General features: G+C 43.3%; 1 protein-coding gene across 7 annotated transcripts in view; it reads left to right on the top strand.

Annotated features, from left to right (window-relative positions):
* meis2a (Meis homeobox 2a) overlaps positions 1-14,093 on the top strand; it is a 262,523-nt gene that overhangs the window by 178,997 nt on the left and 69,433 nt on the right. For all 7 annotated transcript variants that reach the window (XM_061968186.2, XM_061968185.2, XM_061968183.2 and 4 more), the window contains exon 9: positions 323-399. In XM_061968186.2, coding sequence (XP_061824170.2) covers positions 323-399 — 77 coding nt within the window. The remainder of the gene's footprint in view (positions 1-322; positions 400-14,093) is intronic.

Below are 14,093 nucleotides of genomic sequence, written 5' to 3'. Positions count from 1 at the left end.
GCTTGCGTAGAAGAAGAAGCGCTTCCTGTTCTACCGGGAAAAAAGATGGCGGCTGTTTACCGAAGTTGCGAGATCGAAACTTTATGAAAATGAATCGTAATAAAGCGCACCGGGTTATAAGGCGCACTGTCAGCTTTTGAGAAAATGTGTGGTTTTTAGGTGCGCCTTATAGTGCGGAAAATACGGTACCCAAATTTACACCCGATACGGACAATGACCCTTCGATTTTGTGTGGCCCAAAAGCTAGTCTTGTGAGGTTCCCTCCAAGAAAAGTCCCAGGCACACACGGCTAATGGTTGGTGTTTTTTCCTCTTTTTCTCAGCACCCGTACCCGTCTGAAGAGCAGAAGAAGCAGCTAGCCCAGGACACGGGGCTCACCATCCTACAAGTAAACAACTGGTGAGTCCACATTTGTTACATTTTGGGTATTTTGAGTAAAAAAAAAACAAACACCGGAGCCCCCACAAAAAGAAGACACCAGCGCCTTCCGTCCTCTTTCTGGTATATACGGTGGATTAAGGTAGCCAGGCCGGCGAGGGGCTCTTTGTAGACGGCTTAGCACATAACTGGGGGTGGTGGATTAAATAAAATGATCACAGAAGCAAAGAAATGATACAGGAATTACTTATCAAAATACTAGCCACGTTTTTTTTTTTTTTTTTTTTTATCTGCAGCTTAATTTGGCCGCGTACTTTCTCAGGGTGATGTTCAGATTAATTGAAGTGACAGGCTCCTTTCAGGGGCCCGGGAAGGTATTTGCACGGATTTCAGGTCTTACACAAACTTAATTATATGGAACCCCATTTTATCATTTTAATTCCGTGTAGCGGGGAGCGTCTATTTACAAATGACAAGTCTGCGCCTTTTATTGGCGGCTTTCCTTAATATATTTATCAAAGCGGGTTCATTTACAAAGTGCTCTATCTGCCGGGTACAGGCGGGCCCACATTAAGCGAGCTTTTACGTTTATCAGACGCGCAGGCCGACAAGCCACCCGAGGGTCAATTGATTTTTTTTTTTTTTTTTTTTTAAATCATTTTTTTGTCTACTCTCTCTCGTCTCATTTTTTCCAGGATCACAATGAGAAACATGCCTGGAGAATTAGCTGGGTTTGTCAGCCTTATCTATCAGAACCTCCCCCACCATCCCCCTTTATTCGCTCGCAGCCAAAGGGGGAAGTCAAGCTACTTAAATTGGCCACAGGAACCCGCCGTTATCAGGCTTTAATGCACCCTACAGTGTGGATAGCATTTCAATTACGCCGGTAAGCAAAGATTAGCCGCCTGTTTTCATGCTTCGTGCCGCCGTCTCGGGCCGGCGACGCCGCGCACCTTACCTACAGGAGCAGAAAATTGAGTTGCCTTGCCCGTGTCATGGTGATTAATACAGAAAGACGACGCTAACCTGACAGGGGGGAACAGACATATAGCGATGGCTTTATCTATTTAGAAGGAGCGCCTCGGTGCTAACGTGCGACGTTTCACCCGGAGAGATCCTGCAGAATCACAGAATCCCCAAAGTGCCTTTTAACGCCTTTGTGTGCAATCAGTTCATTTATTGACAATTGCTACTTGTCAGCCAGCGACAATTGCTTTCAACACAAAAGGGCAATGTTGTCTCGCCAGTGTTCCCCCACCTGAGAAAGGTGGGGGAATTGCCGCAATTCCTTGTTTATTGCATTTCCACCCTACGATTTACGAACACCTCGCTGTACAATTATTTTATTTTCATTTACGAACCACGGACGGAGTATAAATATGCTTTGGTGTAGAGCTGGGCGATATGGCCTTTTTTTAATATCTCGATATTTTTAGGCCATGTCACGATACACAATATATATCTCCATATTTTGCCTTAGCCTTGAATTACCACTTGATGCATATAATCACAGCAGTATGAAGATTTTATGTGTCTACATTAAAACATTCTTGTTCATACTGCATTAATATATGCTCATTTTAAACTTTCATGCAGAGAGGGAAATCACAACTAAGTCAATTGATCAAAAGTGTATTTATTAAACAGTTATTAAGCAGTGGCACAAACATTCATGTCATTTCCAAAACAGAAAGTGCAAGATTGTCAGAGACATTTTAAAACATCCATCCATCCATCTTCTTCCGCTTATCCGAGGTCGGGTCGCGGGGGCAGCAGCCTAAGCAGGGAAGCCCAGACTTTCCTCTCCCCAGCCACTTCGTCCAGCTCTTCCCGGGGGATCCCGAGGCGTTCCCAGGCCAGCCGGGAGACATAGTCTTCCCAACGTGTCCTGGGTCTTCCCCGTGGCCTCCTACCGGTTGGACGTGCCCTAAACACCTCCCGAGGGAGGCGTTCGGGTGGCATCCTGACCAGATGCCCGAACCACCTCATCTGGCTCCTCTCGATGTGGAGGAGCAGTGGCTTTACTTTGAGCTCCCCCCGGATGGCAGAGCTTCTCACCCTATCTCTAAGGGAGAGAACCGCCACCCGGCGGAGGAAACTCATTTTGGCCGCTTGTACCCGTGATCTTGTCCTTTCGGTCATAACCCAAAGCTCATGGCCATAAGTGAGGATGGGAACGTAGATCGACCGGTAAATTGAGAGCTTTGCCTTCCGGCTCAGCTCCTTCTTCACCACAACGGATCGATACAGCGTCCGCATTACTGAAGACGCCGCACCAATCCGCCTGTCGATCTCACGATCCACTTTTCCCTCACTCGTGAACAAGACTCCTAGGTACTTGAACTCCTCCACTTGGTGCAAGATCTCCTCCCCAACCCGGAGATGGCACTCCACCCTTTTCCGGGCGAGAACCATGGACTCGGACTTGGAGGTGCTGATTCTCATCCCAGTCGCTTCACACTCGGCTGCGAACCGATCCAGTGAGAGCTGAAGATCCTGGCCAGATGAAGCCATCAGGACCACATCATCTGCAAAAAGCAGAGACCTAATCCTGCAGCCACCAAACCGGATCCCCTCAACGCCTTGACTGCGCCTAGAAATTCTGTCCATAAAAGTTATGAACAGAATCGGTGACAAAGGGCAGCCTTGGCGGAGTCCAACCCTCACTGGAAACGTGTCCGACTTACTGCCGGCAATGCGGACCAAGCTCTGACACTGATCATACAGGGAGCGGACAGCCACAATCAGACAGTCCGATACCCCATACTCTCTGAGCACTCCCCACAGGACTTCCCGAGGGACACGGTCGAATGCCTTTTCCAAGTCCACAAAGCACATGTCGACTGGTTGGGCAAACTCCCATGCACTCTCAAGGACCCTGCCGAGAGTATAGAGCTGGTCCACAGTTCCACGACCAGGACGAAAACCACACTGTTCCTCCTGAATCCGAGGTTCGACTATCCGGCGTAGCCTCCTCTCCAGTACACCTGAATAGACCTTACCAGGAAGGCTGAGGACATGGGAGGAGTTCGGCGAGGCCATGGAAAACGACGTCACCAAGATGACTTATCAAAACAACACTAAATTAAAGTGCACTTTAATTGCATTTTGTTGGTGTGGCACCGAACGGAGATGTTGACATGCGGAGTAAGCACTCTTCATTCTCTAGCGGGTGACTTTTCAAATGATGCTACATATTAGCAGTAACGCTACTTTTCGTAGCAACGCTTTTGCCCCACTCTTGACAAATTACGGTTGTCTGTTCGACATATTCCCACTTGAAGCCAAACCACCTTGTGCTGTTTTTCTTGGGAATTAATTCTTCCTTCATTTGTTACCAGATTCGCACCTTCTTTCTCTCGTGTTACCACTCGCACCACAGCTAACGTTACCCATGCCGCTACCTCTCTGCTCCGAGAGGGCGTATACGTATGTGACGTATGTAAGAAGGTGCGCTTGTAGTGTAATGCCTGCAGCTAAAAGCAACTGCGTGAGAACGTATACTCGAATATCACGATATAGTCATTTTCTATATCGCACAGAGACAAACCCGCGATATATCGAGTATATCGATATATCGCCCAGCCCTACTTTGGTGTGAACGTTTCATCCGCCCTTTGTCCATTGTGGGTGGACTGATCTTTCTCCAGTGTTCATTCAGTCAGCTAAGCAAGGCTTTTGTTAGCTACCTTGTGCGTTGTGTGCTTTTAAGTGTATTTTTAGCTATTTTACAAAATGTTTCAAGTTTTCACAAGCTCAATATGAGTCCGGAGAATGTAACGGATAAGATATGTTTGGTTTGAAATGTTAAAGTTAAAGTACCAATGATAGTCACACACACTCTTGGTGTGGCGAAATTATTCTCTGCATTTGACCCATCACCCTTGATCACCCCCTGGGAGGTGAGGGGAGCAGTGGGCAGCAGCGGTGGCCATGCTCGGGAATAATTTTTGGCGATTTAACCCCCAATTCCAACCCTTGATGCTGAGTGCCAAGCAGGGAGGTAATGGGTCCCATTTTTATAGTCTTTGGTATGACTCGGCGGGGGTTTGAACTCACAACCTACCGATCTCAGGGCGGACACTCTAACCACTATCAGGAAGTGTCCACAGCGTTGTCGACACTGCCTCCTCCTTCTTCCCTTACTTTGATTGCACGCCAAAATAATGAACCAGCAACGTTAATTTGATTTTGTTTTGTTTGTTTCTTTGAATTATTCCCAATCATAGTAGCGACTTGGTTGTTAAAATCGAGGAGTTTTGTAATTGCAAAGTGCGAGTGCGCCACAGGTCGAGTGACCGTGTGTGTGCATTGTTGTTCTTTTGGATTTATTAAATAGAAAGTTGACTCTTCATCCACTTGTAATGTTTGTTTGATATACAGTACTGCATAGTGCTTTTATATTGTGTACAAAGTTTTACTACAATATGGACTTTTGTCGAGGCTGGAACCCATTATTCATATTTACATTGTTTCTTATAGAGAAATGTTTTTTTTTTTTAAATTAAAGAACCCTGTTTAAGAACCAATCAAGTTCCTAAATCGAGGTTCCTCTGTAATATACTCATCAGACAGCGAGTGAGTCTTTGTGCTCTGATACTACAGTAGAAAAGCGATTCATATGACCCCATTTGCCAGGGTTTACCTGACACATGAAACGTGACAAATTTGGAGGTGCACTATCCGATTTAGATAGCAGTAGAGCAGGGGTGTCAAACTTATGGCAGGTTTTATAAAAATATAAAAATGAGCCGAAATTTTTTAATTAAAACAATTGCTGTTCTAAATGTGTCCACTAGATGTCACAATAGCAAGTATTTGTATCTTTGTAGATGTTGCTACGTATGTATGAAAAATAAACCACATGACCAGTCGAGGAAAATGGGCAAACTACATAAATAATATCCTGTAATTTGATTTTGAGATTATTTTTTTATCTTGATAGATTGAAAATTAACACTAACAAGTTGACTGATGAACATTATCACATTATTTATTCAGAAAGTATAAATAACGACAAATAAAGATAGAATACTATTAACAGCAACATCCATCCATTTTCTACCGCTTGTCCTTTTTGGGGTCGCGGGGGGTGCTGGAGTCTATCTCAGCTGCATTCGGACAGAAGGCGGTTTACACCCTGGACAAGTTGCTACCTCAGCCAACACAGATAGACAGACAACATTCACACTCACATTCACACCCAACAAAAACCCCCAACAACATTAAGATTTGTACATTTTCAGAATGTGCTTGTTCTATTTTTAAACAAATAAAACAATCTGAAGTTGTCTTTATTTTTAAGTTATTGTACTGTGATTTTACCAGTCGGGAGTAGATTTTTTCCCCATGTGGCCCCCGATCTAAAATGAGTTTTGACACCCCTGCAGCGTAGAAAATCCTCACAATTGTGTTTTGTGGCAAATCCAACTTTGACCTCAGCATCAGTTGCTATGTAGAGTGGTGCTTTCCATCATCTCCAGCAGACTGCATTGCAAAGTGATTAACCCCCATTTTCTCGGACATGAAATCCATATGAATCCCTTACCTACTGTAGATTTAAAGCAGTAAAATTGCCAAAAATACCTAATCACCCGCACTGCGTGTTGGTACGGGTCATAAGGTAATTGCGGGGATTGTTTCTTTAACCTGCTCAGTGTTCGCCCTGAGATCGGGTAGGTTGTGAGTTCAAACACCGGCCGAGTCATACCAAAGACTAAAAAAAATGGGACCCGTTACCACCCTGCTTGGCACTCTGCATCAAGGGTTGGAATTGGGGGTTGAATCACCAAAAATTATTCCCGGGCGCGGCCACCGCTGCTGCTCACTTCTCCCCTCACCTCCCATGGGGTGATCAAGGGTGATGGGTCAAATCATGTGACAATCATGGGAACTTTAACTTTAACTAGTGGTCTGGACACATATTGGAAAGTTTGCATTTTCCAAGATGTTTGTTTCAGTTCCACACCTTCCGTGCTATCCGCCTTTACTTTTGCCTCGTCTTGTCTTTGCTCGGATAGTAGTCCGACGGGCTGGAAATTCTTGTTAAAAATAAAAAGCTCTTCAAATTCCTGACTAGGCCCTGGCATTGTTCTGCGCTTGCCTTTGAAGCATGGCCGCTGCTGCCAACGTGACGGGCCAAAGACAGATACACACACAGGACTGGGTGGTGGGGTGGGGGGGCGGGGGTTTACATAGTCGCCGTCTTCGGTTTCCATCGCCCCCCCCCCCCCCCTCAGAGGAAAGGATGTGCTGAATCAGGGCTTTGTCCTCAGGTTCACAGTTGTGAGGGCACAAGGCTGCTCTGTGGCAGCGCATCCTCCCTTTTTTTTTTTTTGCCCTTTTTTTTTTTTTTTTTTTACCTGCAGCTCACCTGCACTACCTCGAAACCGTTTGTCTGGCTCCTTTCGCCGCTATCTCCCGTCTGCATCATTAGCTAACAGCCTCACCTGTTTGTTGGCATTAGCCGGTTCCAGTGTTAATAAAGAACACAAGGTTGGGTTAAAGTCCACTATTTGACGGCTACTTGCTCGTGCTTTTAATGGCAGCGTATGTGTGCTCACTCTGTGTGTTCTAATGGCCTCTCTCCCGCACTGTTGACAGATATTATGACTGCAGTGCACACCACCAAAAACACTTGGCTTGCGTGTCTTTTTAGTCAAATTAGCGGATAGCTGCAGACGAACTGTTAAGATTCTATAGACCAGTGGTCCCCAACCACCGGTCCGCGGCCCGGTACCGGTCCGTGGATCGATTGGTACCGGGCCGCACAAGAAATTAAAAAATAAATAAATAAATAAATATATATATACAGGTAAAAGCCAGTAAATTAGAATATTTTGAAAAACTTGATTTATTTCAGTAATTGCATTCAAAAGGTGTAACTTGTACATTATATTTATTCATTGCACACAGACTGATGCATTCAAATGTTTATTTCATTTAATTTTGATGATTTGAAGTGGCAACAAATGAAAATCCAAAATTCCGTGTGTCACAAAATTAGAATATTACTTAAGGCTAATACAAAAAAGGGATTTTTAGAAATGTTGGCCAACTGAAAAGTATAAAAATGAAAAATATGAGCATGTACAATACTCAATACTTGGTTGGAGCTCCTTTTGCCTCAATTACTGCGTTAATGCGGCGTGGCATGGAGTCGATGAGTTTCTGGCACTGCTCAGGTGTTATGAGAGCCCAGGTTGCTCTGATAGTGGCCTTCAACTCTTCTGCGTTTTTGGGTCTGGCATTCTGCATCTTCCTTTTCACAATACCCCACAGATTTTCTATGGGGCTAAGGTCAGGGGAGTTGGCGGGCCAATTTAGAACAGAAATATCATGGTCCGTAAACCAGGCACGGGTAGATTTTGCGCTGTGTGCAGGCGCCAAGTCCTGTTGGAACTTGAAATCTCCATCTCCATAGAGCAGGTCAGCAGCAGGAAGCATGAAGTGCTCTAAAACTTGCTGGTAGACGGCTGCGTTGACCCTGGATCTCAGGAAACAGAGTGGACCGACACCAGCAGATGACATGGCACTCCAAACCATCACCCAACCATGCAAATTTTGCATTTCCTTTGGAAATCGAGGTCCCAGAGTCTGGAGGAAGACAGGAGAGGCACAGGATCCACGTTGCCTGAAATCTAGTGTAAAGTTTCCACCATCAGTGATGGTTTGGGGTGCCATGTCATCTGCTGGTGTCGGTCCACTCTGTTTCCTGAGATCCAGGGTCAACGCAGCCGTCTACCAGCAAGTTTTAGAGCACTTCATGCTTCCTGCTGCTGACCTGCTCTATGGAGATGGAGATTTCAAGTTCCAACAGGACTTGGCGCCTGCACACAGCGCAAAATCTACCCGTGCCTGGTTTACGGACCATGGTATTTCTGTTCTAAATTGGCCCGCCAACTCCCCTGACCTTAGCCCCATAGAAAATCTGTGGGGTATTGTGAAAAGGAAGATGCAGAATGCCAGACCCAAAAACGCAGAAGAGTTGAAGGCCACTATCAGAGCAACCTGGGCTCTCATAACACCTGAGCAGTGCCAGAAACTCATCGACTCCATGCCACGCCGCATTAACGCAGTAATTGAGGCAAAAGGAGCTCCAACCAAGTATTGAGTATTGTACATGCTCATATTTTTCATTTTCATACTTTTCAGTTGGCCAACATTTCTAAAAATCCCTTTTTTGTATTAGCCTTAAATAATATTCTAATTTTGTGACACACGGAATTTTGGATTTTCATTTGTTGCCACTTCAAATCATCAAAATTAAATGAAATAAACATTTGAATGCATCAGTCTGTGTGCAATGAATAAATATAATGTACAAGTTACACCTTTTGAATGCAATTACTGAAATAAATCAAGTTTTTCAAAATATTCTAATTTACTGGCTTTTACCTGTATATATTTTTTTCATTAAATCAACATAAAAAACACAAGATACACTTACAATTAGTGCACCAACCCAAAAAACCTCCCTCCCCCATTTACACTTTTCACACTCATTCACACAAAAGGGTTGTTTCTTTCTGTTCTTAATATTTCTGGTTCCTACATTATATATCAATATATATCAATACAGTCTGCAAGGGATACAGTCCTTAAGCACACATGATTGTATTTTTTTATGACAAAAAAAATACCATATACCCCCCCCCCCCCCCCCCCCCCCCCTCATATTCAATCGATCAATCAATCAATGTTTATTTATATAGCCCTAAATCACAAGTGTCTCAAAGGGCTGCACAAGCCACGACGACATCCTCGGCTCAGAGTCCACATAAGGGCAAGGAAAAACTCACCCCGGTGGGACGTCGATGTGAATGAACAGTGAGAGTCCAGTCCACAGTGGGGCCAGCAGGAAACCATCCCGAGCGGAGACGGGTCAGCAGCGCAGAGATGTCCCCTATTTGGTACTATACCGCCTCTAAAAAAAAAAAGTACCAGGCTTCACTACACACCGTATCTCACCGGCGTCACCGCTAATGACGCCGATCATGAATGTAGACACCTAACATCTACTGTAATGATACCAAGTTCAGGAGCGTATCTAGTCGATACTACTATGATTACATCAATATTGTTTAGCATTGCAAAATCCTTTTTCATATTTTTTTTAAATTTATATTATGTTTATAAACTCAGGAAATATGTCCCTGGAGGACTTTGAATATGACCAATGTATGATCCTGTAACAACTTGGTATCGGATTGATACCTAAATTTGTGGTATCATCCAAAACTAATGTAAAGCATCCAAACAGAAGAATAAGTGATTATTACATTTTAACAGAAGTGTAGATAGAACATGTTAAAAGAGAAAGTAAGCAGATATTAACAGTAAATGAACAAGCAGATTAATAATTCATATTTCTACCACTTGTCCTTAATAATGTTGACAAAATAATAGAATGATAAATGACACAATATGTTACTGCATATGTCAGCAGCTAAATTAGGAGCCTTTGTTTGTTTACTTACTACTAAAAGACAAGTTGTCTTGTATGTTCACTATTTTATTTAAGAACAAACTTGCAATAAGAAACATATGTTTAATGTACCCTAAGATTTCTTTTGTTAAAATAAAGCCAATAATGCCATTTTTTTGTGGTCCCCTTTATATCAAAAAGTACCGAAAAGTATCGAAATACATTTTGGTACCGGTACCAAAATATTGGTATCGGGACAACACTAGTCAGGTTTGAAAAAAAATCTGAATGAGAAAAAATCAGATAAATGTCACGTATAAGCAAGCAAATCGTAATTGACCTGCAGTGTGAACACAGCCTTAGTTAAAGGGGAACATTATCACCAGACCTATGTAAGCGTCAATATATACCTTGATGTTGCAGAAAAAAGACCATATATTTTTTTAACCGATTTCCGAACTCTAAATGGGTGAATTTTGGCGAATTAAACGCCTTTACGTTGTGACGTCACATCGGGAAGCAATCCGCCATTTTCTCACTTTCGTCGGTGTGTTGTCGGAGGGTGTAACAACACGAACAGGGACGGATTCAAGTTGCACCAGTGGCCCAAAGATGCGAAAGTGGCAAGAAATTGGACGAAATTTGTTCAAAATAAAGGAAAGTCGACGAAATGGTCAGTCGTTTGTTCCGCACACTTTACCGACGAAAGCTATGCTACGACAGAGATGGCACGAATGTGTGGATATCCTGCGACACTCAAAGCAGATGCTGACATCAACTCCAAAACTGGACAGATCAGCTTTCAGGAAAAGAGAGCGGATGAGGGTATGTCTACAGAATATATTAATCGATGAAAACTTTATTCATTACTCGCGGTTTTACGTAAAATATTATACATAAACTGTGTTTACCAATAATTTAGCTTAAAAACATTTTTTTTTTTCAATCATTCGAGTACATTCGGGTAGTCTTGTGTAATGCGGTATTTTGTGTCTATTTAGGTATGGTTAACCTGAGTGCTGAAATCGTGGAAAAATATATGTTCTTAGCGCGCCTGAAATGGGCTGTCTGCACTCTCAAAGTGCATGTTGTTGCCAAATGTATTTCATATGCTGTAAACCTAGTTCATAGTTGTTAGTTTCCTTTATTGCCAAACAAACACATACCAATCGTTGGTTAGAAGGCGATCGCCGAATTCGTCCTCGCTTTCTCCCGTGTCGCTGGCTGTCGTGTCGGTTTCGCTTGCATACGGTTCAAACCGATATGGCTCAATAGCTTCAGTTTCTTCTTCAATTTCGTTTTCGCTACCTGCCTCCACACTACAACCATCCGTTTCAATACATTCGTAATCTGTTGACTCGCTTAAGCCGCTGAAATCCGAGTCTGAATCCGAGCTAATGTCGCTATACCTTGCTGTTCTATCCGCCATGTTTGTTTGTATCGGCATCACTGTGTGACGTCACAGGAAAATGGACGGGTGTATATAACGATGGTTAAAATCAGGCACTTTGAAGCTTTTTTTAGGGATATTGCGTGATGGGTAAAATTTTGAAAAAAACTTCGAAAAATAAAATAAGCCACTGGGAACTGATTTTTAATGGTTTTAACCCTTCTGAAATTGTGATAATGTTCCCCTTTAACATCCAGAAGAGCTAATTTGCAGTTTTATTTTCAACAAAACAATAGAAAATACGTACTCATATAGTAGTGCAGTTGTTATTAGTGAGAATATACTTATTTTAAGGTATTTTTGGGTTCATTGAGGTTAGCTAATTAGGGCCCGCTATGGCCCATTGCAAAAGGACTCCCACAGGGAGTCCTTATGCAATGGGACATAAGGACCTATTGTTATTCGTTCGTTTTATTATTCTTTATTATTATTATTATTATTCCGCCGCCTCTTTGAACACTAATTTGACCCACTCAACATGCTTCAAAACTCACCATATTTGACACACTCATCAGGACCTGCGAAAATTGTCTTTTGATAAAAAAAACGAACCCCAAAAATCAAAATTGCGCTCTAGCGCCCCCTAGGAAAAAAAAAAACAGACTGCCTGTAACTCCCACTAGGAAGGTCGGAGAGACATGAAACAAAAACCTCTATGTAGGTCTGACTTAGACCTAGTTCTCATAATTGTATGTCTTCGGGCTAAAATCAACAGGAAGTTGGCAATTCCCCCTTCAATACAAAAAAGTACTAAAAACAGTCACTGTTGCCTCTTTGAGCTGTAATTTGACCCCCTTAACATGCTTCAAAACTCACCAAACTGAACACACACATCAGGACTGGCTAAAACTGTGCTCTAATGAAAAAACCTAACCCCAAATTTAAAAATTGTGCTCTACGGCAATTTTTTTATTAAACGCACAAAAAACTGCTCCTCGGAAGAAAAAAATTACTAAACTGCCTGTAACTCCCACTGGGAAGGTCGGAGAGACATGAAACAAAAACCTCTATGTAGGTCTGACTTAGACCTAGTTCTCATAATTGTATGTCTTCGGGCTAAAATCAACAGGAAGTTGGCTATTCCCCCTTCAAGACAAAAAAGTACTAAAAACAGTCACTTTTGCCTCTTTGAGCTGTAATTTGACCCCCTTAACATGCTTCAAAACTCACCAAACTGAACACACACATCCGGACTGGCTAAAACTGTGATCTAATGAAAAAACCTAACCCCAAATTTAAAAATTGTGCTCTACAGCAATTTTTGAATAAAACTGATAAAAAACTGCTCCTCGGAAGAAAAAAGTTACAAAACTGCCTGTTACTCCCACTGGGAAGGTCGGAGAGACATGAAACAAAAACCTCTCCGTAGGTCTCACTTAGGCCTACATTTCATTAATTTACAACCCCCAGCAAAAATCAACAGCAAGTTTGCTATTCCCCCTTCAAAACAATTATTTTGTAAAAACCGGTCACCTTCCTTCAAAAACTATCTCCTCTGAGCACGTTTGTCGTTTCGGCTTCAAACTAACACAGGAGAGAGATTAAACCCTTGTGCATAAATTAACAGAACAGTTTTTTTATAACTGCTCCGGTTTTGATTTTATGAGCCTTCAAAGACCCGCTGCGCTGATGCTGCTGCAATGCTGTTTTTTCAAGATGGCTGCTTAAAAGCAGGAAGCACCAACGTGCCCACACAATGCAGACAAGGTAGGTACACTAGACAAAAGTCTTGGGACACTTCAGACTACAAGTAGACAAAAGTATTGGGACACTTAGGACTAGCACCTGCCAAATACGCGGGCCCGAACAACGCTGCTTGCAGCTTTAATTTTACTTGTTTTGGAAAGTCTTGACAAGCCACATTTTCTCGTTCAATTTTTTTTTGTTTTTGTTTTTTCTTGTTTTTGAACACTGACTTTTTGCAGTGCATGCTAGCTTGATTACATTACGATACTTTACAACTGCTGAACGGATTTTTACGAAACGTCGTGGAAAGGTTACGTTTGAGTCCCAGAAGCCATTTAATATACATTTTCTTGTGAATCCAGAAAAATTAGTTTTTTCAGATTGTTGTGGTTGTTAAACAATCAAAGCAGCGAGACTGACATGGTTACGACGGTTTGGCCTTTAATGAAGGACCACATGAAGACTATCGCGATACTAAGCGGTGTGGTTTCGTCTCGGCAGCCGTCACCGGGAGCTAAATGGGGCCTGACCATATCCCCTTGCGCCTCCGCGTCAACCCCGGCACGATATTCCGCTGTTATTTACCACTGCGGGGATGCGGCCGTCACATAAACACACAAACTGACGAGCTGCGGCGCGGGCCGGAGAGATGACACCGGTGACAGATGACTGGCAGAAGAAAGGTGGGCCGAAGAAAGGCAGGAAACGGCGCGCTCGTTATTCCGTCGCCCTCACAGCGAGCAGAAGAAGGCAAATGTGTCACTTCTTGGCATATATGATGATGGACTGCTGTGCCAATGGAGCACTAATAACAATAAAGAGGGCACTAAGCCACACTCTATTTTTACTCCTTTGGCTCGTCTCTACAGCCCAGGGGGAACACGCTCACACACACACACACACACACACACACACACACACACACACACACACACACACACACTCACACACACTTGCACGCACTAGGGGGAGGCTGTAATTAGCGGCAGAAAGGAATACAATGAGTGAGTTATTAAGACACAGGGGCGGCTCTCGGCCAACCTTTGCCCCCTGTCGGAGCACAGGTCACATGATAAGGGAAGGATATCCGCCAGACGACGGCGCCAGGCAGCCTGTGCCCACTGATGACATGAAATAGGCTCAGTATCTCCC

This window comes from Nerophis lumbriciformis, linkage group LG08 (genome assembly GCF_033978685.3).
Source record: "Nerophis lumbriciformis linkage group LG08, RoL_Nlum_v2.1, whole genome shotgun sequence".
Taxonomy (NCBI): domain Eukaryota; kingdom Metazoa; phylum Chordata; class Actinopteri; order Syngnathiformes; family Syngnathidae; genus Nerophis; species Nerophis lumbriciformis.
This window is presented reverse-complemented; position numbering and strand designations above follow the sequence as displayed.